The 25,532-nt window shown below is 44.7% G+C and overlaps 1 protein-coding gene across 6 annotated transcripts in view; it reads right to left on the minus strand.

Annotated features, from left to right (window-relative positions):
- Nucleotides 1-239: 239 nt before the first annotated feature.
- The window catches only part of carmil3 (capping protein regulator and myosin 1 linker 3), a 48,548-nt gene continuing 23,255 nt past the window's right edge, over nucleotides 240-25,532 (minus strand). The window contains exons 15-40 of one of the 6 annotated variants that reach the window (XM_086129375.1): nucleotides 22,937-23,013; nucleotides 20,163-20,267; nucleotides 18,597-18,666; nucleotides 18,408-18,489; nucleotides 17,880-17,976; nucleotides 17,737-17,791; nucleotides 16,962-17,134; nucleotides 15,603-15,671; nucleotides 14,480-14,573; nucleotides 13,279-13,377; nucleotides 13,074-13,193; nucleotides 12,400-12,513; nucleotides 12,004-12,179; nucleotides 11,841-11,928; nucleotides 10,757-10,885; nucleotides 10,361-10,427; nucleotides 9,756-9,943; nucleotides 8,716-8,795; nucleotides 7,177-7,296; nucleotides 6,575-6,740; nucleotides 5,141-5,477; nucleotides 4,620-4,726; nucleotides 4,317-4,533; nucleotides 3,383-3,454; nucleotides 3,045-3,164; nucleotides 240-931 (exon numbers count right to left, since the gene is read on the minus strand). In XM_086129375.1, coding sequence (XP_085985501.1) covers nucleotides 891-931; nucleotides 3,045-3,164; nucleotides 3,383-3,454; nucleotides 4,317-4,533; nucleotides 4,620-4,726; nucleotides 5,141-5,477; nucleotides 6,575-6,740; nucleotides 7,177-7,296; nucleotides 8,716-8,795; nucleotides 9,756-9,943; nucleotides 10,361-10,427; nucleotides 10,757-10,885; nucleotides 11,841-11,928; nucleotides 12,004-12,179; nucleotides 12,400-12,513; nucleotides 13,074-13,193; nucleotides 13,279-13,377; nucleotides 14,480-14,573; nucleotides 15,603-15,671; nucleotides 16,962-17,134; nucleotides 17,737-17,791; nucleotides 17,880-17,976; nucleotides 18,408-18,489; nucleotides 18,597-18,666; nucleotides 20,163-20,267; nucleotides 22,937-23,013 — 3,063 coding nt within the window. In that variant the 3' untranslated portion in view covers nucleotides 240-890. Of the gene's footprint in view, nucleotides 2,085-3,044; nucleotides 3,188-3,382; nucleotides 3,455-4,316; nucleotides 4,534-4,619; nucleotides 4,727-5,140; nucleotides 5,478-6,574; nucleotides 6,741-7,176; nucleotides 7,297-8,715; nucleotides 8,796-9,755; nucleotides 9,944-10,360; nucleotides 10,428-10,756; nucleotides 10,886-11,834; nucleotides 11,929-12,003; nucleotides 12,180-12,399; nucleotides 12,514-13,073; nucleotides 13,194-13,278; nucleotides 13,378-14,479; nucleotides 14,574-15,602; nucleotides 15,672-16,961; nucleotides 17,135-17,736; nucleotides 17,792-17,879; nucleotides 17,977-18,407; nucleotides 18,490-18,596; nucleotides 18,667-20,162; nucleotides 20,268-22,936; nucleotides 23,014-25,532 lie in introns of all 6 variants that reach the window. The other 5 variants (XM_086129376.1, XM_086129379.1, XM_086129374.1 and 2 more) reach the window with 5 other exon arrangements.

Consider the following 25,532-nt stretch of genomic DNA (forward strand, 5'->3'; position numbering starts at 1 on the left):
CATGCAGATTCCGCGTTTATTACAGAAGCGCATTCGCGCAAGAAGCACCGACACTCTGCTGCCCTCTGCTGTTCGAAAACCAGAACAGTGCTTCCAAATTTAAACGTTGCAGAAAGTGCTCACAGGAGGCACAGTGACTCATAGTGCCAGGTGCGAGTTACACGCGCACGCGCACACACAGGATTCAAGCCATAATTAGATGTCGACCAATGATGCAAATGAGAGTGATGAGAAACGTCACGTGTGTAAAGTAGTTTTTATTTATTCTTAACAGAAACATTTTTAGAAAAAAATACACCTTTTCCTTCTCGTAAAATCAGATTAAAACGATAAGCGATCTGACTTTCATACGTTCAGAGATGGGATTGTTTAGCGCATTAAACACAATTCTCAATACTGTTCACATGTGACCGATGATAAATGATCACAAAAAAAAAGAAATAAAACTCATGATTGCTCACCAGTAGGTTTACCACAAAGGTTAGTGCAAATTGATATTAAATATGTACATCTCCATTTGAATAAATACAGTACCAACTTGTTTTTTTTTTTTAAAGCAGATTGTCAGTAAAGAACAGGCAGGGGACAAGAAAACGGGATACGCTGAAATAATTTAGCTTTAGCGCATAAAACAAGAGTTTTAGCAAATACGGGAGACGCGTGGAACTATGCTGTACTGCCGTGTGAACGGTGCAGTGAAAACGCCCCTTAACAAACGCATCCGCTCTTAACTAAAAAAAACACACAACTACTTTGTCCATGCACACTCGGCAACAGATCATGACGTTAATTAAAACAAAGGACAGTGCCATTTAAAAGCTCGTCTCACTCCAGTCCTCCGTTTCCCAGTCTGGTTTCCCATGCAAAACCGAGCTGGTCCTAGTGTGATGTCATAGAGCATCGTGGTTACCATGGTGAGGACTCGCAGAACCTAAAACGCAAATACATGTTGTTGTTTTCGATGTACTGTGGAACCCAAACAGAACAAATGAATAGGTCTGGAGAATTTAGACATCTTCGGACTACCTTCACTAATACTGCTTCTGTTTTTTTTTTTGGGGGGGGGCGGGGGGTTCCCTTCTAACACCGGTTTACATTTTACCTCCGAATAAGCGTCTGCACCGTTGCCTGCCTGCAGTCACAGATAGACTTGAGAATAACCTCGAATGCACTGCACTTCATACCAACTAAACGACACCATACTCTCGACATCCGATGCATTTTTTTCTTTCTTCTAAAACTGATCACGTGCCACACAAAGCAGCATGTCATTTGTCACAAGAAAGTTTCACATGGATGGTGAGATTGTTACAGAATTGCTCCAGTTTCCCCGCCGGTTACGTCACATTTCCACAGTCATACGGTTGCTAGGCAGACTTACATTTCCAAATGCCCCTAAACTTGCACATTTGACCAAAACACCTCTGGAAATCTCACGGAAGACAACAGATCACACAAAAGAATAAGGACACTATTGTGTTTCCCTTTTTTTTTTTTTGGGTGTACTGTATCAGATTGACCGCATTTGGATCACAAACGCGGATTGTGGTTAACCTGAGAGTTTCAAATCTGTTTCCCTCCTTTATTTCATTTGTTATTTGCTTGATATCAACCACAGCTCAACCAGAGATGGCAACCAGTGAGGGCCGCTTGCAACCCACATTTGCCTAATTTTGCTTGATTTGCTTTTGTCACATCTTAACTTCTGCAACAGGCTTCATCAAACGCGACAGCAAAGCAATGACAAGCCATTACAAGAGAAGTTTGATGTTCGTCGCTCTGTCTTTTTTTGCATTACCCAATTGGCCAAACAAGAAACTTCCACGGGATATTCCGTTTCCAGTACAAACATTGTCATACAGGAAACGCAACTTGACAGAGCATCACTTCAGGATGTTTCGCGCGGTTCTTTAATAACAGTTTTGAGGCCATCCTTTGCGCCGTGTCGACTTTTATCATTCTCCAATTGATGCTAATTGAGTCCCCTGCAGCCTTTGCATTCATACTTCCAGATTACTGGCAGAGATCATTTGCAAAACTCTCGCCTCACGATTCTACTGCTGAGGGCTTTTCATCTTCTGTGGCTGAAAGAAAAAAAAAAAGTCTTGGCAAATCATCAAGCCAAGCCCAGCATTTACTGCAGCAGTATAACATTGTAAAGGAATCAGATGGTGTTCATGCTTAAATGATGGTGAGGAGGAGGATTTGGTGGCACAAGAAGGTTTCAGGGATCATCTGCGAGATTTCGCCTGTCAAAATGACATCTGGCTGCCAGCTACAATGGAGCATTACAGCTTTTATTGAAAACAAAACAAGGATGTGTTCAGCGTGTCCTCCATTTACACAAGGAGACAAACGTGGCTCGCAAGTCTGTTTCCAAGTAAATCCACTTTGGAAAACTTAAAGGAGAAATATTATGGAAATTGATTCTTTTCTTCTTGTTTTTGAAGAGCAGGTATACAAATCGTGTAGTTGGCTCTCTGGACTGCCTGTCCACAACCAAGTACATCTTGGGGTTTGCTTCTTTCGAAAAATTCTCCACCCATGACCCAAAGCGTGTGTAGCCTCCAAGAATCGGCAACGCTACTGATCGACTGGTACGTTGTCGAACATCCGGAGGCGCGGGCGCGCACGGTCTGAAAACACGGCTGGGAAACGGAAGCAAATCACGTTGTCCGAGAAGGCTGAAATTGTGTCTCACTTTGGAACGGCGGTCTTCCCAGACGACCAATTTGTAAAGTCGACCATTTCGACAATCGTCCGTAATGGCAACAAAATCATTTGCTGCCGAGTTGGAGGCCAACAGATTGAAAGATGTTTGTCAACGGCTTCGGGGCGTTACAAATACTTTCAGTCGCGTGTATCATACTGGTCGCCCTTTCACATGAAATCAGTACCCGAGAAGCTGTTCTCGGTTTCAAAAGGGTTGCTAAGCACTACATTCTGCAGTTGCAAGATCGAGTATTTTGCAAACTTTTCATCATCGCGTGAGACGAGTGAGCGGCTCGGGGATTCGGGGGAAAATAATGACACATAGTACATACACCTGGTCCCTGCGGGGTAGTCCAGAGATCTGTTTCTCTTCTGGGGGAAAGAAGGTTTTTTCACACAGAGTCTGGCATCGGAAAACCTTTCCAGATCACAGTGACTGCCCCGCTCCATGCCTGAGGGGAAATGACGTGGCACCAGTGGAGTAGGACACAGCCGACATGCCTTATAAACGTGGACGTTTAAAAAAAAAAAAAAAAAAAGTATTTTGGGATGCACTTGACACATCCATTTACGAAAGCCACATACAAGCTGCATTCATGACACAACATGCACAAACACGTGGGCAAGATCAGCCAGGGGGCAGTAACTCCAAGTGTGGGACAAACAATACCTGTGTCAAATGAGTTGGACTTTCTCGTGCCACGCGACGGGGCTGCAAATCCATTCTGGTCTTCATTTTTACCTGACAGGTGGAACGATTGCCATGATCAATACATTCAGGCAGTGTCAAGAGGAAAAAAAAAACAAAAACACTTTCCACATGAGCTTGAGTGTCAAAATTCACTGCTGACGTTGTTTGTGATTACATTACAAAATGACGCCCTTATCAAGAAATACATCAGCGTAGGCAAAAATAACGGCCATGAGAGCAATTATGTTGCATTCGTAAAATGCACCGACCATCTCCGTGTGCAACGTTTCATTGGAACTGGTTTCACATCAAACCTGCGGTGCTGCAAGAAAACAGTTGCGGAATATACGACGCAAAAACATTTGCTCATCAGATGTCTGAGGACCGCTGATGTTGGGAGCAGGCGCAAACTGCAAAAGAGCGCTCGAATAAACGATGGGCTCGATGAGCTTGAAGAACTTTTAGAGCAAAGTGGCCATCAAAAGTTGCGTTTCGGCTTGAATGCTTGTAATTGTAGTTATGCTGATTTCGATTTGTTTTCCCATTTCACCGCCAACAATTCATCGGCCATCGACACAAATGTAAAGAAAATCGCCATGAATAAAAACGGAACCTGTCGTGCTGAGATATGCTTGTTAGTCGGAATCGGATTTTGACTTGGACATTACGTAACCCACAAAGCGCCTTACAAAGGTAAACAACGCCGCGGTGACTGGATTGTGAAGCGATCAACGCTAATTTGATCACTGCTCTCCATTGTAAATCCTTCGACTGCCACTGCTGCTGCAGGATGCTGCCAGCATGGCCACATAAACACATGCGGGGATCAGTCACGTGACGTCTGCAGCTCGATAGAATTTATGCGGAATCTCCTGGACAATGACCCTTTTTTTTCAGGGGGGGGGGGGAATACCTTTGCCAAGAGCGCTGTCTGCAGCGGAATCTATTTCAGGCTCGACAGGTGCTGGCGGGCTTCTCCATTCTCTGCTGGTGACTTCCTCGTAACTGACAGACGCCGCAAGAGGCGCACTCCCCTGGGCATCAGCTCCTTCTCGACTGACGGGTGAGATTTCGGGAGAGATCTTGGCGGTTTCCGGAGAGGTTTTGTCTCGTGCGAGGTCAAGACTAGGCTGAACGTGGGATGACGTGTTTGGTGAAGTGGCATTGTTCAGAGCAAACGGAAGACCGATTCATGCTTTTCTTTGTCAACACAGACCTTGGCGGGGATCAGCGGACGCTGCCCCTCGGGTCCCCGCGTCCTCTCTTTTTCCTCCCGTTTTCTTTCAGTCTGCTCTTCTCGTGCTTCCAACCGTCCTGCCTCCGCTGGAAAACAAAACCGTTGTCACCGTGACTTTTTCAAAGTAGAAGTCGTGTGAAGAAACCAGGTCACGGCAAAGTCAGAACAAGAAAGAACTTCTAATACGTAGGTGAGAGTGTGTAGATCTAGTCGGGGCCTCCCAAATATATAAACACAAATAATGTCCGCTTGACTTTTTAAATATTTGATCGCCTCAAATCCTTGACGTCTACCTGATGGACACCATCCTACGGAGGAGATCTATTGTTTGCTCAAAAGTTTGTTTACAAAAATAGTTTTAATGCTTAGAGAAGAGGAAAAAAAAACTATTTTCAGGCATTTCTTTTGAATATTAACACTCTACATCGGCATATTGGTGTCAACTATCAGAGAGCCAGACAGACGACAGAGCACATTTGGCGGAGGGGCAACTGCAGTACCTAGACTCTCCTGAAGGTGTCTCTGCCGCATGGCAGCAAGACTGGGCTTGGTGCTCTGAGGCGGCGGCTCAGGCCTCAGGCTGCCAGCAGCGCCGCTCGCACCTCTGCGGCTACGTGGAGCATCCTCGTCCGAGTCAGTCTGCGGGCCGGTCAGAGGTACGATCCTCTGCTGCCTGTGCGCCAGCTGCTTGGAGGACGCCTCATGTCCGTTCGTGTGGTTGTCGTCGGCCTCCGAGATGCTTTCCTGCGTTGCTTTGGTGTCACAGTTGCCGCTGGCATCCGATTCTTCAATGTCGGCCCCAATGCAGCTGTACACCATGCTGACCAGGTCGGTGGACTAACCAAGGACAAGAAATAGACAGCAGATCAGAGTGCGTGCTGAAGTTATTCTAGTCAACAGAAACAAATATCACTGAAATTAAACTTTGAAAAAAAAAATGGAGACAAAACGAAATACAAACTAACGATCATGGAAAATCCCTACGAGTCTCACAGTCATTTTCCATCTTCAAAGTAAGACGAAAAGTCAGCCAAAGTTCGACCAAAGCTTGAAAAAGGCATCTGGCATTTCTCAGTCAAATTATCTTGCAAACCCGATAAAAGGACATAAAAGATGAAAGAAAAAAAAAGTGTGGCTTGGGACCTTTAATGCCTTGGAAATTCTTTCGTCCCCTTCTCCTGACTGATAACTTTGTACAATCCAATCCCTCTGATGCTGTGGAAGCTGTCTGTAGGCCATGCATGCCCTTGCGCTGTCGGATGGGACTATGAAAAAATGCAATGGCATACTACAAGAACTTTTTTTTGGGTGTTTTCAATGTAATCACAGGTAGGAAGTCACAATTAGGGTGGAAAAGGTTCTTCTTTTTAATAGCCCTCCAAAAAAAGCCCGACATTTGAACAGCGGTTGACTTTTCTTATCGACTGCACATCTAAGATTCAGCTCCACATTTTTGTTAGGCGAGGCTGTGAGACCGCGATGTAAAACGATGATAAAAACGAGCTGCACAGTAGACATTTTGGACATTTATATACTTACCGCCCACATCATTGTCAATAACTTGCACCAATTGAGATCCGACGTAAAATATGCGAGCAGGTCCGAAAGGTATGACCGTGACAAGATACACTATTTGTTCATTTGACGGATGCTTTGGAGTGGTGTCGAACTCTGTGGGCAGCTCGTGTCCGGGACCACATTAGACTGTGCTGGCATACCTCATCAAGAGTCCAGTGACAATTTTGAGGATACTTAAAAAAAATTTTAAAATAAATGAATCAAAAATTCGGAACATATCTTAACTTGTAATGAACGTAGCAATCTTGTCGGGAACAGTAAGAGCGTTCGTAAAGAGAGGAGTACGCAAGTATATTTGGCTCAACAACAGAATATTGGCGACTAGTAAAAGAAAAAGTAAATTGCTGAGACTGTACCTGTCTCTGAATAAGGCAAGAGGGGCTGGCGGGCCTCAAGCCTTGCACAGGGACGCCTTGTCCGACCCGAGGTGAGGGCACGGTGCCGTTTGCTCCAAGCGCGGAATTATCTGCTCTCCCGACGTCCTTTGGATGCTGAATCATCGAGTACACATTCTCTGACATGCTGCGGGAACAGACAGGAAGAGTTCGACGAAATGGAGTCATTTACTGGGTGGAAAGGACTGCACCAAACAGGCCGACAAAGAAGAAAGCTGAGCATGTCTCAATTATTCGTATCTCTATCGCAAGCTTTCTCCAGACAATGGTCTTTTTTGGTGAAGAGAAAAACGCTGACAGTTGGGCTGTCACTTCGGCCTTCGTCTGAGCTTCCTTGTGACGAGTCTTAAAAACAGCTGAGCGGGTCGGGAAACCTTCAAAATAAGGCTCCCTGACCCGGTCAAGGCGGCGCTCTGATCCCCCCCGCCGCCGTTGAAGCAATGTGTCCCAGGTACGCCTTCTTTTTGACCATTACCATGATGCAACTTAATCGCCCATAGCGCTATCAAATTGACACAGGGAACAGTTTTGAAGAGCACTTTTGCATTCATGCATTGACTCACTCCAACTCCTGGTTTGATATGGTGGAGTTGCGGTTCTTGCGGAAACCGGAGAAAATGGACAACACGCTGCGTCTTTTTTTCCTCCTCAGTGACTGAGCCTGATGGATGGACGACAACTGACTGAAGGGGAGAGAAAAACACACAAGGGTCATTTCGGATACGTTTCCTCGCCAATTTGAAACCTCAAACACAGATCCATGCAGTGGCATTCACGCAACACGGATGTGCCGCCGGTGGCACGTTGGTTGAGGATTGGTCGCCAAGGTCGTCGCTTCTTGAAGCATTGCGGTCGCTATCGACTCCTCCGAACAGTTTTTTTCAGTACATCAGAGCACGATCTCGGTCCCGCTGCCATTTTGAGACGGTAGCGTCCAGCATTATTCTGCCATCCTTCATCTTCTTGCCTTTTCAACGGCGCGTGAATGAGAGCCTCAACCAAAACTTTTCTACCAGTGAGAAATCGAGCTACTGCGGAGTCACTACATTGTTTTCTGTTCCCATCGTGACTAAGCCAAATAGTCATGTCGAAAACAACATGTGGTGAGGGCTCACAGACCAATCACCTTAAAAAACACATTTTGCTTCATCCAATTACTTTCATTTTCTTTTTTTTCCCCAGCCAGCCATATGGTTTAATAATTGGTTTGGCATGTACATTTCTCTCACGTTTTATTACTGAACTATTTCCGTCTGAGTTTTCATCTGGTTGGGCCTAACAGATGGCTACATTTATTTATTCTGCCTCAATCATTTTTTTTTTTGCACGACTGACATGAAAACATGCTCATGCAGCCTTGAAGTTGTTGCCAGTAGACTGTCCACTATTGAACTGCACATCTGAGTCACTAATCCTTTTCTATTTTGTGTTTTGAACCTTTTAGAGAACATAATCAGTCATGTTATCAAATGCTCACTCCACTTGCTTATGATAATAAGAAAAAAAAACTTTGACTATTGTCTTGACATGTCACTACATATCCTAATGCATGGTATCCACACATATACCTTAAATACTAGTCATTTTTTATTATACTACTAATACTATCTTACTGATGGCAAAAATTATTTTCATAAAACCAGATATGTCTGTGTAAAGTGTAACGTAGATTCTAAGGCCCATGATGTTTTCTAAATATTGTTTTCATCATTTCCAGCGAAGTCAGTGTGCCTTGAAATGAGTTTTAAGATACCACTGACAGGTTGCGGTGGCAAATAGTGCTGTTTAAATCACAGAGCTAGTTAAAGCATCACAGCAAGTTTCAGAAAAACAACTTCAGTTTTACATTCCTGCTGTGCATATATAGGAGTGAAAAGTTGCAACCGAAAGAATAATTTAGAAAACCATTGAGGCCATCTGTAAGGTAATTTGATCCAAATGACGGACATTTGCAGCTGTTCGGATGACGTATACCGAATAGCTGGCTGTAATGACAAAGGATTTATGCTTGGTGTTTATGACTCGGTTTTGTCAGCCACTGAGGTGTTGGCCACCAAGGTGATGAGATATTCAAATATATTTAGAAAAAAAAATGGTACTGCCTGTCAGGAAGAACCCTCTTGCTGTAGAAGTCTGGCAATCCATCCTCCAGCGTACTGACTCCTCCGTTCTCAAAGTAATGCTACAAGCAAAAGAAACAAGAACAAAATATCAAATAGCCAACCTTTGACAGCTCAAAGGCCGCCACTAGCATGAAGAACTAAATCATTATCTGATCCAATCCGCTTTTCTAAACAGGGTTGAATCGGGAACGCCACACAAAATCTGAAGTGATGTGGGTCAAATCTCCAGCGTTGAAAAGCTAGAAGCTGCCCGTTGGCCTCCAGGAGGATTTTGCACAAAGGCGCGGGAAACGGCTTCCGATATTCAAAAGACGCTTATTCTCGGAAAGTGCCGCTGGCATCCAGAGTTAAATGAATGGCAATTCGTCACGAAGCAAACAAATGTCTGAACAACATATTCAAATCTAAAACAACTAAAAATGAAAAGAATGCTTGAAAATAAGTCTGGAGTCTCCCCTTAAAATGCAATTTTTCTCTTGTCTCACCCCCCATGACCAAATTGAATCTCAAATAACGGTCAAAATGAAATTTAAATGTCATTAAAAAAAATATTGGTTTCATTGTTGTCTCGTAACTGTGTGAACAATTTTTTGAATAAAAAGAATATTTCAAATCATAATTATTTTTCACGGGACGTGCGCGCAACCCTGTTAGCATAACCTTCTTAGCATGATAGAAGAGGAAAGCGCTGAATGGTACGATGCGCTCGACTTGACATCGTCCCAACAGTTTTCCGAAAGAATGGAGAGAGAGAGCGCAACGGTGTGCCCTCTCTTCCATCGTTCACATTTTCATAAACGAGTTAGCTTTGGTTGACTGTGTCACGCTTCCTCATGCAACCCTGTTCTGCCAATGATCAGAATAAGACCATCATTTGACACCCACACAGTACAACTGGTGGTGATGATGATGATGATGATGATTCCCCTTCAGAAATTCTGCAAGAAGCTCAAGGCAAAACTGTCCGCAGCTCAATGAAGGCCCCCAAAAGTTTTCAAGGTCATTTGCCATGAACTCACAGATTCTGGGGGAAGGTGAACTGCTCTGTGTCTCCGTGGAGGGCGGGGCCTTACGTGGGTCACATGGCGCAAAGGCGAGCCGTTGGTGGGAAGGGTGGACAGGCACTCCCAGGATGCCGAGTGGGAAAATTGGGCGGAGGGGGGAGGAGCAGAGGGCGTGGGGGAGGCGCTGGGCTCATCTGCCAGACCTACAACAGAGCCAAGTTGCATCAAAGCGACTGTTGTCACGCGCTTCATCAAGGTCTTTACATTCACATTTCAAAGTTCCGAGTGGTTTGTTTCATGTCTTATAAAACCATTTTTTCTTCATCTACACGTATTGGTAATTGACATGTTTACACTGTGTTACATGTTCATGTTATTACATCTGTAAATGTTCATACTGTATGATACATTTACATACATACATTTTATCGGAAAGGGTGACGGCGAACTACCGTTGGAACGTACAGATTCGTTATGTCCCTCGAGGTACGTTGTAACCACGTTCGACGGCATTGTTTTGCTACTTCATTTGTAATAAATCAATCACTTAAGTACTACCATCTTTTGCCTCGTGACACATCAATAATCATCCAAACCAGGACGTTGGCAAAAAGACTCACTTGGTCTGGTGGAGACGGGACGGATTCTTCTGGTTCTGGAGCTCCGTTTCTTTATAGCCATGGTGTCCTTTTGACAGTTCAAAAATAGTTTTGAGTCAAATCTGAACACACAAGACACAATTGAGAGCCTTTCCTGTACACAAGCGTGCAGAGAACACATTTAAGCAAAAGGAGAAGCTCGATTGAAAGCAATATTCTTGCAGTGATGCAGCTATTCAAAAACAACCACACCCCCCATAAAAGAAGTGATATCCATAAAACATTTCTTGTAAATTGGAGCAAGAACATGCAGACAACGGGTGGAAGATCCCACAAGTGATCACAAATCAACTGGTAGACACCCTTAGAATTTACAGATTGGCTTTTGTCACCGCAATCAATCTTTGGTACACTTACTATTCCCAGGTGGACGCCCACATCCTCAGAATCCGGGAATTCCAGAGACTCTGCGACTCTGGATTGTCTGATCGTATGTCTTCCTGTCCCCGCATCATCCCAGCGCTTGGCCTGAGACACCTGCCGCAGCTGATGCAACACATGCAGATATGAACCTCATCGCATTCTGTCTATCACGGCACTCCTAGTGGCAACTGGAACAACACTATTCGAGGACAAAAACGTGTCTGACCACAAGGGTAATGATTACAAAAAGAAAAAGCATTGCCGAGCTGACCTAAGAGAAAGGCAATTTCTTGACAATCAAAGGGGTGTGATTTTGAAGGGGGGTAAATTGCATTGGAAGGGAGAGCTGAGAATGAGATAGAAGGCAGGCAAAGAGTGAACAGACTTCATTGGAATCGGGTTTGCAATTCACATCGGAAGAGCACGTGCGGACTTGAGGCGCCATCGAGGGCAAAATGACGGCAAAATATGCGCACGCTTTGAAAAACAGAAAAGCGAGCCCATCCATTTCTTTGAAAAACAACTTTTTCAGCTACTGCTCTCGAGGGCAATCAATAAAAGTATGTTATTGCTTCGACTCCAGAATAATTTTTACACTCACATTGCCTCTTATATATTCTTTGGTGCAATTGTGTGAAGATTGATTGGACGTCGTTTTCTTTTTCTGTGCGCAAAAGCCCTAAATAATCCTGCAGGTTTACAGCATTGTTACAAAGTGCAGCATTTTGCAATGTTTTTGTTGTGTCATGCAAACGTATGAAATATACCTATCAATAAATGTGTTTAGTCTGTTGGATTTCAATGCCATGGTTTTTTTCAGCCCCGCAATGCAGTAAATTCAGCAGGGAAATTCACGTCATGGATTTTTCATTCTTAAAAATCTGGCAGTGATGCAGAGTAGCGGGCATGTGGCAACTTGAATATCTGGAGGCGGAACCGACCGCTTCTATGAGTTGTTTTCACAAATTGACGTGGCCATATTGATGCAGTCAAATCACGGCAACATGCGGTGGGTGAGCCAACATTACTAGCTAGAGATCCCCAAAGAAGTCATGCAGAAAAGGGATATTACCAGTACCAGCGTTTTATGGGTCGTGTAGAGTTCTTGCAGAATCTGATCCACGATGGAGTTGGTTAAGTAGGACACGACGGACAACTTCACCTCCCTGAGCCAAAGAGAAGGGTTGAAAACGGTGCCGGTAGAGCAGATTCTTTTTGTCAGCACGAGGGCTTATCCTCACTCTAGGGCTCTGTTAATATCCTCGGACGCTCTCTCCATGAGGGCGTTGCGGATGGAAGAGCGAGGGATCGAAACTTGCTCAGAGATGGACGAGAGAGGCGGGCTGAGTCTCTCGGCAGCTGAGCAGGACATGGGGCACAACTCGTGGCACAGAGACACCATGGAGTCCACGACCACCTGGGAACAAATCGGGCATCCTTCGGTTCTGGTGTGACCCCTTGACATCACCGTCCTCACTCATTTAAAGACACAATTGCTCCGAACGCTCCTCAGAGTGTACAACATCCCGATTATGCAGTCTATTCCAATGAGACCACGATAAGAGTGAAAATATTTGTTAGGAAAATTAAACCACATGATTTTAATTTTAGAACATAGAGAGTCCCACCCAGCCTACCTGCAGCTCTTTGTCGGCAGCCCTCGCTAGCTCCCCGGCTAGAGTATCCAGTCGTTGTCTGACTGGACCATCCACTGACAACACATGAGCCAGCTCACATAGGGAAGGGAAGAGCTAACACACACAAGCCACAGAGAGGAGGTGAGAATCAATAAACAAAGAAAAACAAACATCCTGTGAGAGCAGGTGCACAACTTGAAATCCAATACAGCTCAGTCAGCTATACTGAGGCCATATTTTTATAAGATGGTGTTCTATGCACTTCCACTCATCCCAACACGACATTCTGATTAATCAGAATCATCAAGACTTTAGCACTTTGCAGGACTAACGCTTTCATGACTTTGTTGTTTATTTTTTTGCTTTCCTAGGTGGATGTTAGTAATAACCTGTGGGAGGAACAATAGCACTGATCAGAAGACACATAGTGGTTGGCCGTAACGAGGACCACCTATTACGACGCTGCTGGGGCCAAGGAAGTTTATCACACTTCGAGCAGGCATTGGAGCGCTCAATCTAGTTAAACGATCTGGGATTTAGGTGTCAAACGGGCCCAGCATGATACGGTATGCCTAGAATAAGTGCATCCTGGGGTTATCAAACACATTTAATAGGTGTGGACCAAGGGAGTAGGACTTCAAATTGAATGATGTCGCCCCCCTCCCCACACTTACAGCTTTGGAGTTTCTGGCTTCCTTAAGAATCTGCCTGGCTGTTTGGACCTCCTCAGCTTCCTCACAGCCTTTCAGGACGCCGACCTGTTGTTGCACCCGCACGCACAAACGTTCCATCACCTACACACAAACATGCCACACGCACACACATTAACGTACGAGTCGTGATTTGAGCCTGTCCGCAAATCCGGAGACAGAAACAGACCTGTTCGGCCGTACTGGTGACGAGGCCTTGATGCAGCCTAAGAGCTTGTTTTTGAGAGAAACGTTGCGTTTGGTTGTTTCTCAGCAGGGCTCGCTGGATCTGTCACACGCACGCATTGAGAGGATAGCAGCTGTTTACAGAATATAGCTTGTGACTGGAAAAAAAAGGCAATTTGCATGGTAATAAGGACGACTGAGGAGAACTTTGATCCTTGCAAATGAGCCGGATGCCTTTTCTTTGGTGGATATGTTTGCCTGTCTAATGGAATTATGTAATTACAGATGGAATGACTTGGGAACATCAGACAAATGCTAACCCTAAAGTAGAGCTAAATAACGACAACATTTGTTGCATGGAGAACGTGACTGTCTTGAAAACTTCGGATTGCATTCAAATGTGCGGTGGATGAGATCGTTTGGGAGTGACAACCCCAAAATAAGAACAGCAAACGTATTCATCAACATCACGGCTTGCTTTAGCAGCGTTAAATGAGATTATTTGGAAGCAAATCCCGTTGTGTTGACAAGTGGAAACTAGTTCAGCCGATCAGAATGATAAAGACATGGGAAATAATGTTTTGACCGCTTCATGCCGTTTCATTTGAAATGAGACAGCAGCAACATTGCAGCCGTGCAATCAGGAATGTTGTTGAATTAGCCTGTTGGGCCTTAGCATCATTAATGTTGAGCTCGAATCATAAATTTGGTCACCATGACAGAAATATGTTCATTAAAGAAAAAAATAATAATTTGTTTTGGTTCAAAGATGAGGAAAAATAAGCATGCATTTACGGTAACTCTGTCTTACACTTCAAAACATGCGTTATTGTGGCGCGACACAAGAGGAGTTTCTGTGATAGAGGCCAAAATACTGTCTTCAAATCATTTTCTTTCAGAACACCAACAAAAAAGTTAGAAAGAGACTTTTGACCAGTACCTCGTTGAAATATATATGAAGGACAACAGTTCAATAATCCGAAACGTGTGTGAAGAATACCACTTGACATTTGTGTGTGTGTGGACTTCAAAGTTATTTCATGATGCATTTTCTTCCTGTTCTGAAATCTTTTCGCTTGAGTTTCAACTTCAGCTGCACACTATTTCTCGCTCAACAAGCGACCAATCAATGCACCACTAAAAACAAACAATGAGCAAGTCACTGCCTGGCTGGACAGGCAATGTTTTTGGGGGGTTTTTCTTACCTTGATCAGGGCTTGGTCGGTCTTCTCTGGGGCGCTGCGATACGCCTGTGTGGCGTCACTGAGGGGGAGGGGCATATACTGCAGTGTAAAGTTGCTAGAAAGTAGAGAGAGATGAGATAAACACATTTCGCCACTGGTTAGAATAAATAAAAAAGACACTCGTTACGTTGGGCAAACGTCATGTCATTCAAAACTGTCACCATCATCACCACAAACCAAGACGAATTTTCATTCAAGCAGAAGTTAATCAGTGGACAGTATTTGCTCGCCAATCATTCATTTTCTATCCATCCATCCATCTACTCATTGCAAATGAACTGGAGCCTATTCCAGCTGAATTCACCACAAATGTCATATCAAATGTGACGTACTTTGCACACTACTTTTTTGGGCACAAGCATGTGGCAGCGAAACCGTTTGGGGCTCGTGCGAGAGGCAAACGGAGCAGTTTTGATTCATTGTGCAGCACTTCTCAGATAATAAACGTTATGTACGAGTCAGGGTGATATTTAGGGATGGATCATATAAATTGGCATATCATTCACGGGGTCGCTACGGTTTATTATGACGTTAATGGTGAATTCAGCTGGAACAGGCTCCAGTTCATTTGCGATGGGTCGATGGATGCATGGATAGAAAATAAATTTTACTACAATTTGAGCTTGATTTGTCCAAAAGTGAAACACAAAGACTGTGCGTTTCTATGGTATAGTCAACAGCTGAGCTTTCAATTTGGAAAGAAAATGCGACAGCACACAGGCAAGCATGCACAGGAGAGGGAGAGAGATAACGCACCCTCTGGGAAGTGCGGTGCCGCGCGCTGTGGGTGGCATTTGGCAAATAAGTATGACAATTGCAATCATCCTGTGGCTTGCTTTTTTGGGGTCTAAAAATACCAGCTTGGTGATGTAATCGAACGCTCCCGCACACGTCTTTGAACAAGCAAAACCAACTTCAGACGTAAAATTTCTGTTGCATCCCTGGACTGATGAAATCTTGTGTAAGAGTAAACACAGAGGCATGATGATGACGAGCCGCCTTTTAGATGTGTGACTCAGGTGCATCTTGGACGCAAAATATGCTCGGTGCGAATGCGTGTATGTGTGTGTTGTGTTCGTCTTACTGCTCCAATGCTCTGGCCACATCTTGGAAGCCTGTCGCCGTGGTGTTGTTGCGATCCCATGCGACGCTTCTGCGAGGGATCAAACCATGAAGGAAAACACAAAGACGGCCACAGAGAGAGGAAGAGAAGGAATACAAGGCCGCATCGTATCGCGTCACAGTATTTGTCAGCTTGTGTTTGCCGCATCAGTCCGTTCCAGAGATCCACATCGAAATATTTCTTCAATTTTAATGAACTCCTCGCCCAGCATAAACAACTGCCATGCCTCTAATGAGTTTCTGTGAGTTGATCTTCCACCTACACTTGCACTTTCTCCACCTGATTTTTAATAAAGCTGTCATTTCCAACTCCTCCGTCTATGCCCTTGAAAATTAATCAGGGGCGAAAAAAAACAAAACAATCCGGCTCCATATTCAGTCTCTCTATTTGGATGCCGCGAAAGCTGCCTGTCCATCACTCGTCCCATTTCAGAGTCCACTTGTGCCAAATGCAACAGCGATATTGTCGTTGGTTTATGACCGAGTTACGACCCCAATGTGGCCGGCACACAAACGGCGAATATTTGTCTGCATATTTTGGTCGCTTGTTTGCTCCCACATTGACAGTGCCTGCCTGCCTGCAATGTCACGTCAAGCCCTCAGACTGTCCTCTCCCTGGCTCTCCAATGTCATTCCAGGTGTTTCAGCACTGCCGGCGCACAGAGACGGCACGGCGCGTCCCCTCCCATCGTGTCACCGCATCCCTTCCTCAAAAGGGTTCGCCTCGACTTCAAACAATAAGCCTCCCATGGAACGCCGCGCTACTAATACGCATTGTTGTTCTGCTCTTGTCCTCTTGTTTTATTCATCATTTCTCTTCTCTCTTTTATCTCCATCGGTCCCCTCATTTTGTCTGGCTTTATTCCAACAAAAATGACAAAACAAACAACCACGGGAGGAGTAGCCACCGTAGGATAGAATACAAATAAAGAAATGGATAAAGAACCGCTTTTCGGGCATAATTAAAGCATATCGAGCCACCGTTCTATATGATTATGCAGCTGAAGAGGTCAGGCTAGCAAAAGAATAAAATCAAGGGCACGAGGATGCCAAGTATTCATCAAAGTTCTCTCGCTCTCTGAGATTTGCCCGAGTGGCGAATCGCAACTTCTTATCTCGGGCGTTATTCGCTCTTTGTCTCGCTGCTGTGCCACTGAGGGGCTTGAACTCATCTCTTCAAACATAATCACGTTCTATTTGACCTCGTTTTTTTGCCTGCCCTCTAAAACCCGCATCACGCTCCTGCCCTGCCCTCCAAGGACCCGACTTTGCAAGGAAATCCCTCCATTTTCTCCCTTCCAGTACATATTTGGGCTCTCACCTGAGTGTCGTATTAATTTGCAGGGCTTTGCTCAGCATCTTTGCTCCCGAATCCTCCAGGCCGTTGCCGCTCAAGTCCACCTTCCGCAGGCACGTGTTCGAGCCCAGAGCGTTGACCAACATGGTGCCCCGCTGGCGTAGTCTCGAGTCGGACAAAGAGAGAGTCTGCAGGACCTGGAGGATCGTGGCGAAAGCAAGTTAGAAAAAAAAAAAAGGAATAGAATGGACGCTGCGGCGAAACGGTCCCAAAAATAATGAAGAGCTTTGCTGTAATGCACAAAGAAGTGGGACAAGGCCTGAATAGTTAGTTCGGTTTAGATGACAGCATATTTCTCAGTCAAAGACGCATGCGCTTGGAGGCATGTTTGTGTGTGCTTAACATCATCGTAGTAAATATTGAAACAATATACTCGTCACTCAGGATATGAGGAGCGAGAGAAAGCAGCCGGGAATCGGTGGGGGTGGTCGTGTGCGGCGGCGTGGGCGTTGTTCAAATAAAATGAGACCAGATGAATTATTTGTTGGGGCCCACAGACAACGCAGCTGCCGCGCAGGGTTGCATCTCTCGTACACACGTAGCAGGGAGATGACGTTTCACGTCATACCGATGTGGACACAACTGGACAAACCGTGACGAGTTTGTATTTGGGGCCATTTGAAGGTGTTAGTTTGAAAATCGGAGTTTCTGAATTGCGTGCGGATGTGCATTTTGAAAGCGACGCCACCCCAGATTTGTGTGCACGCGTGTGTGTGCAGCGTTACATAATCCAACTCACACACTCTTCCTCTTGCACCAAATGAACCAGTTTCTGCAGTATTTCATCCAGCACCCTGAGGAGGTGGTAGAAAAAAAAAAAAAAAGAGGAAAGCTTTAATCATCCCTTCCATCTTCACGGCTCCTCTCTGACGAGGTGCATACCTGCCCTTGATGTTGAAGTTCTTCCCCAGCATCAGGTGTTTGAGGGAGGGGTGTCTTGAGAATGCCGGGATGACGGCCTGCAAGTCAGAATCCAAGCCTGGAAAGAGAACCTCGTGCTTCTTACTCAACTAATACAGACGCGGCCCAATATTTGAGCATGCCACATAACGCAGAAGGTTCACGGCTGCGCCTTGAGGAGCTAACGAGGAATAAGACAAATACAAACTTATAAGAACAAGATCAACGCCTTTACCCGGAGACCCCCCCCCCCCATTCCAATTGAAATGATTCCGACTAAAGATTTCTGGTCACCTCTTTGCCTGCTCCACTTTGTTCAGCAGAAGTTGCGTGACATGTGCAGATAGGATGTAAACGTGATTTATCAAGATAGAATTCATTTATCTATTCAGCACAGTCGTTTCAAAATTTATTAAAGCAATGGCTTGAAAAAACACCAGAGTTAAAAACGGGAGACCAGATGCCCTAGAGAGCGAAGACGTGCAGTTAGCGCTTCGGAGTGCGTCTTACCATTATCGGAGATGTCTAAAGTCCCAACGCACGAAACTCTTGGAAAGAGCTCCTGAAGAACCGCGGCACCTGCAGACCTTAGCTGTCAGGGAAAGACAGAAAGAGGTGGAACGTGATAAGGATAGACGCTGGCATGGAGCGACGAGAACGTGAATGAGCCTTTGCGGCATCGGCTGACGGAGCTCGTACCTCACAGGCGCTAATGTCTAACTGCAAATCGGTGATATGGGGGTTATTTGACAGGCCAAGGAAGAGCGCTCTGGAGGAAAACGGACATTGCATGATGAGAGAGAGACACAGCGGCGCGATACCGCTTGGCATTATTGGAAAAAAAAAAAAAAAGAAATCGACAAAAGAAATGTGATCAATACATTCAAACAACTTTGCAGTGCATTTGAATTAACAGCTCGGTGGAATGACTTTGTATAGTATACAGTCAAATATGTTGACTCCACGTTGGCATTTCAATGCTTCCGTAATTTTAACCCTGTAGCTGCAATAATTTTCTCCTTTTTTTTCATAAACATTATCTTCCGCGATACTTATGCCAACTTGTTTTAGATTCCTTGGCATTGAGCCCTATATATTGATTCATTTAACTCATTCAGTACCAGCCAATTCTGGACCAAGTCTGAAAAGACGTTTAAATACGTCTTTGGGGGTGAATGAGTTAATGCCTTTCGCTTGTACAATTCGTAATTGGATCAAAATTGCTTTGGAATTTCCCAAAATCGACAGTCGATGACCATCCTGAGACGGATTTGTGCAAGCTAACGTCATTGAAGGAGCAGTTCTACCCCTTGCATTAGCTCTGACTCAATACTTTGTTGCCAACCAAAAGACATGATTCCATTTTTTATTGAACTCAACACTGTCAACTACTCGTTTTGTTAAATCCAGTCGCTAACTTTTTTTGAAGGGGCGACGTTGATTCATAGCAGAATGCAAAACCATCACGGGCACGGGGGAGGGTGTCGTTTTAGTGACTAAGCTCTACGGTGTGCGTTGGGCCACTGACGACAAGTTTGAAGCGGGGAGCTCGCGCTTCCCATTTTGGCTGCAATCCATCACACGCGGAATCATCTCAGGTGTTGGCACTTTGGTATGTTTACTCCGCTCTTGATGCCGTGTGCGTTTCCTACTTGACTTTGTGCGATAACAGCAAGCTGAACATGGAAACAGAGCAAGCCTGCGTCCGCAGGGAAAGCCATCTTTCACAGAGCTTATCTCGCAACCCATTTTGTGACGCTGGCATGCCAACGAACGTAGGCGCTTCCGTGGGTGTCCTTAATTTAAACGCCAGTGCGTTAACTCAAGTGCCATATCTTTTGAATGCTAATACGCACAACCAGGACGACCCAAGATGTATATGCCTGGGGGGTTCTGCTATTTTACAGATCAAGCTATAAACAATACGCCGGTAAATTGAATGGGAAAGATGATTTTTGAGTGCAGGAATCTCAAACAAAGCACCGTACCGCATCATGCAGATGGAGTAAAACATAACTGGGGCTGTCGTGATACATTGTGTTGGGCACTCAATTTTCAAAATCAAAATGCACGGTAACCGGAACTTTGGAAAAATTGAGAAGGGACAGTCTTGCTTTGTTTAAAATCATGCCGAATCAAATCTGTTCAATCCTTGTGAATCGGATCACCTACCTTAAAATGAATCTACCACCACTGCCACTCCTGCAGTGGATTTGCGCATTTTCAACACATCTTTTTTGAAAGGCAGGACTGCCTTCACCTCACCTCAGCCAGTCGGGAGGAACCTTCATGGAGGCCAGGCTGACATGAGTCAGGCTGAAGGCTGAGCTGAAGAATTGCCGGAAAGTTGGCAGAGAATCTCTCGCTTTCCTGGAAATGAAGCAGATACAACAACGGGGATGTTTTACCGCTATAGGCAGTCAGCGTAGAAAGCGAGAGGATGTCTGCAAAGACGGGATTAAGGACATATTCCAGTCAGGCATTGATGGAGACAAAGAAAATTGTGAGTGAAGGCTGAAAGTGCTGCCTGGGATGTTAAGGTCGGCTATTGCCACAAGTTTAATGATCTCTCAGACCAATTATTCAAGCATCTCTTTGACCCACAACATGCTGTATACTTTGTGTCTGTGTCTTATTCATCGGAGTCATGCTGAGAAGTCAATCATACCACATTCGGTTTTGGACACATGACAAAAATCGCCTCTTACCACGTGCGCATCATTCGGACTGAAGGATTTTTTTTTCCTGCAGCATAACAGGAAAAAAAATGTCTCCGTATTCATTTCAGCTGCCACAAAAGTTATTGAACTGTATGCCCAAATCAGCGGGGGAGGTAGAAAACCAGGTAGCACGACTCTGGCTTGGAATGAGATGTTTTGAGGATTCTTACCAGTAACTCATCATTTGAGATGTTAAAAAATAAATAAATAAATAAATAAATAAATATATATATACATATATATATATACACAGTATATATATAAATAATGCAATCAAGAGGTGGTAATTAGAGACAGTGTAAATAGCTTAGTGAGCGAAGGTCAGTCTGCCGCATTAATGTCCCTCATTACTGCTGACATAAGCGTGAACTGTGAGACAACAGCCCATCTTTGGCCCATTCGTGTTAATTGGGATTGAGCCTCTGAAACCTCTGCAGATCCCACAAAAGCGGATCCAGCCTCAACGCCTTTCTTAGGAGAAACCTGCCAGCAAGCTGCGTCAGCTTTTCGTAAGTGTCACGGCCACGGCTTGTATGACGGGTGAGAGAGGGTACGAGGTGGTATTCCCCAGTCATGAGCCAGCTGCTTATCTGCTCACTTCAAGCACTGCGGGCTCTTTCTTGTACCAGAATTTTGCAACGGTCTGACCGGCCACAATGAGCCAGCATGCGAATTAAGGATGTCATATCGGCGAGGGGTTGTCACAGAACCATACGTGATTGTGACACTCTTGAGCGTTGAATATAGTCATGGTAGGTAAGACAGAATACGGCAGCAAAACCCAAGAGCGCTTTAAGTGTGATAAAATATGCAATGTCTGTCAATTCAAGAAAATAACCATGCATGCTGTAAAGCTAAAAGCACCCATCTGTGCGTTTAAGGCACAGTGAGGCAATATAAACATCTCATGAAGTGCTTCTGTAGCTTAAAACATCGTGCCGGAACCTCTAAACAGGCCTTCATCATAAAATGGACCATCATAAAGCGCCATTAAACGAGCAGATGTTGTTTTATCTGATGGAGTCATTTGGGTTGGGCAGCTTTGTTGTAAGTGAATGGCAGAGAACCATGACGAGGCGTGAAAAATGGAAGTGTTTGATCATTTAATGTCCCCGCGTCTTTCTTAATAGCTGTGGCGGACTGCATCCGTGCCTTGGGTTGCTGGGCATGGATGGTTGGGTTAACGGGTAGCCCAAGGAATGGGCGCCCAGGTCCCTTTTGGATGGGAGATGCCTACTCATCATTTCGACGTTCACATCGAACGTGAGTTGAGCCGATCTCAAATTACAAGGCAGTTGGCGTGGACAGATGCAAATCCATGTCGGGTGGCACAATTGACGCATCTGAGGTGACGCAGGAGGCAAGAAAATTCACTCACATAGCTAATATTTGAACTGGAAGCCATCCTGCACACAGTGCGGAAACGCGCACACACAAAGACCCACCGCGTGGTGAAATAAACAAAGGAAAAAATAATCGTTCCGGTCTGTGCTCACCGAAAGCTACACAACACAGCTAGCTTCCAATGCCAGGACCAAGCCAAAAAGAAGCAGGCTTGGAGAACGGCAAGTGAGAAAGTTGGCCAATGCGGTGACTGTATTTATTTGTATACAGCTGTTGAACTCTCATCCGAGATAGCATTTACCATTAGCCCACGTTTTAGCACAACCAGCGACCACCTAATTGACTAGCCATGTTCAAACCTTTTTTTCTGTCAGATAGAAGGAGCCAGGCCACTTGCAGTGACACAGACTGATGTAAACTCGCTTGATTGTCCTATCGTGTACAATCTAGAGTGCCTAAAAGTATTTAGGCACGAGAGCACCAATCCCAGCACATCTCCTTGTCCTGTCCAACTAGCTAGTTGTGTTCCTTCTTCACACGGTGTGTGGCACCGTATTCCTTTCATAATTATACATTGTTATTCTTCTATTGTTTAGGGTTTTTTTTTCATTTGTTTTGGCTTTGTGGTCTCCTTTGTCTCTTTCTCATCACAAATGTTATGTCCAACCGCATTCCCAATAAATATCCCAACCCAGACAAACAAGGAGGTTCGACAGAGAGAAAAATGGTTTGAGCATAAAAAGTTATCGAAATCCACAACTTCACATGACCAAGCAGACAGATTTAAAAATAAAAAGGAAAACACAAATTCAGTATGAGTGTGCATTCAAGTAGCACTCGCACGCAATCTGAATGCCGACACAAGCGCTGGCAGCACAAAGCCTTTTTTGCTGAGTCAGAAGAAAACTAAAATGCTTTTCTTGGTAGGGGAAATAGGGGGTTGGACTGATTTGAGTTCTAGAGGCGTACACCCACCTATTGGAGAAGCAATTCTTAGCCAGGTTCAGGTCGGAAAGGTCCGCGCAGCAGCCTCTCAGCAAGGCTCCAAACAACTGCAGAGGCAGACACAGGCGCAAACAACAAAGAAAAAGTTCACAGTAATTGTGTTGCAACGCCATGTTTGCCTGGTACAATTTTAGCACGGTGGTATTAAATCTTCCACAAATGAACACCACTGAAATTCGCCTTATGCTTATTCCCAAACCAAAAGATGAGGGTGCCCAAGCCCCGTCCTCTAATCAGAATTAGGTTCTCAGGCTCCTGCAAAGCTTGCTGATGATCTGATCATTTGAATCTGGTGCTTTGGAGGAGGGCAACGTGAAAAACAGGTTGGATAAGGGGCTGTCGAGTACCCCACTTGGGCATCCCTGGTATGATACATCACAATGGAAATTGGCTCCACAAATTGTTACCAAAAAAAAAGAAAAAAAAGAAGGCTACATACTACATGTATGACTGAATAGAATTGGAGGGAAAACGGATAATCCCCTTGGTCAGATTAGGACAAGGCAGCCGTTCGCAGTGGTTCCAGGATGATTTTCCTAATTCTTTGATGCAACCCAAATCTCAATCACAGGACTGAATGGTGAATTCACATCCGCTTTATGTACAATTTTCACATAGCTTTCTGTGCAGAGGACACATCTGCAGGATCACATCACTTTACATACAAATCCGGGTGGACTAGTGGACATGTATCAGATTTTTCACGCAATGTGACAGTGCGATTTCAATTTTGTTTGTTTTCAAATCAAACCCGGGCCTCTTTCCTATGTGCATATAAACTGGATACGTATCTGATACGCCTTTAGCATGGATGCTGAGCTTGTGCTCAAGTGACCCACATCTCATAACAAGCAATGCCACGACGTCAGCTTCACAAGATGAAATGAAGAGCTCAAGAAGCAATTCAAAATCCAAATTACTTGTACCTCCCAACCTTGCTCCTCATGTCCTCAATGGAATTTCTGGTAAGACTATACACTGCAGTATGAACAAGAGGGAGGAGCACCAGAAATGCCAAACCAGGAGACCAGGAGAGGAGTAAGGAAAAAATATATATAAATAAATCAAGTTGGGGCTCGCGACCCTTGTGAGGATGAGCCGATTAGAAAATGGGTGGATGATAAAAAGTTGGGATTCTTCCATTGGCATTCCAAGAAATGCCGTAGGAACATTCCTATCGACACAGCCAACACAGTTGAGGAGGAATACAAAATACGGGAAAACGTCAAAGCCACGTGAGATGTTTTCAATGGCTGTGTTTGACCACCCTCCTCGCAATTAGAAAAACAAAACAAAATAAATGAGTTGGGGAGCAAAGCTTCACACTGGTTAGAATCCATTTCAAGGGACATTAAAACCTTTCTGTGCCCATCCCATTATTTCAGTTGAAAGACTGAAAGTGGGTCTAAATGTGCATGAGTCAGCTCTTCTTCCAATTAAAAAAAAATATATATATATAGTAGTACACCTTGACGCATAGCTATTTGGATGACTGATTCAGCAAATGGCCAAATTTAACTGTTTTGTGGTCTGCAGGCAATCTTTGCTGGTCAGAACATAGCAGGGGCTAAAAATGGATTCCCCTGGGGTGCATTTGCCCTTTGATGGTTACAAATGCACCGATTAGTAACTGTATGCCAGCAAAGTACTTGCGGCAGGAATCCTAACGTGGAAAAAGTAGGTACTAGAAGGTGAATTATTAGAATATACTGCACCGGAATACCCGGAGAAAACCCACGCAGGGAAAGTGGGAGTACACGCAAACTCCACACAGGAAAGGCCACAGCCGGAATCGAACCCTGCACCTCTGCATTGTGAGGCCGACGCACTAACCATTCGACCGCCGTGCCGGCCCAAACTCAACATACTGTTCAATAAAAACCATTCGTCAAGTTTCAGTCAAGACTTGCCATCATTATCTGTTAAAGGCGAAGATTTTGATGCACTACTTGTATTAAGCGCTTACAATATTGCGCAGATGTGGCTAATGTTATGGCCAGTGAGAGTAAGTACCCATTCCACTGATGTATCCGCTCATCGCTATGGATCGGACTGATATCGCAGCGCTGAGGCTAAATTTTATTTTGTAAATCTCTATCTTTCATTACTTCAGCGCGATATGTCAGTTAGATGGCAAGGGAAGCGGCACAGTGGCCATAAACCACACATGCGGCCTCCTGCCCAGTCAGCTCTTATCACGATCGCCGACATCCACACCACTAAGATGCCCACTAAAACGGGCCGGCCCGCGTGCAGTGCAATCAACCTTGCAGTCCATCTCTGAGGTAGGCAGACACACATCTAAACTCACACTGAACTCAATCGGCTTTGTCATCATTTTACTCGTTGAGTGTTTGTGCTAATGCAGCAAGACATGAAATTGACTTCGTCGTGGCTCTGTGGCAGAGATGCTACATTTCAACATTAGACACAAGCAATAGTTTCTCGCTCTGTCTTAGGTGATAAAGTTGCAGGAAAAAAAAAAGAGACTAATTTTTGGGATGCTCTCTGTTCATCATCACTCAATGCATGACGCACACAAGTTCTGAAAAGGCTATGTTTTAGT

This window comes from Hippocampus guttulatus, chromosome 14 (genome assembly GCF_054856545.1).
Source record: "Hippocampus guttulatus isolate MCC_2025c chromosome 14, RoL_Hgut_1.0, whole genome shotgun sequence".
NCBI classification, from domain to species: Eukaryota; Metazoa; Chordata; class Actinopteri; order Syngnathiformes; family Syngnathidae; genus Hippocampus; species Hippocampus guttulatus.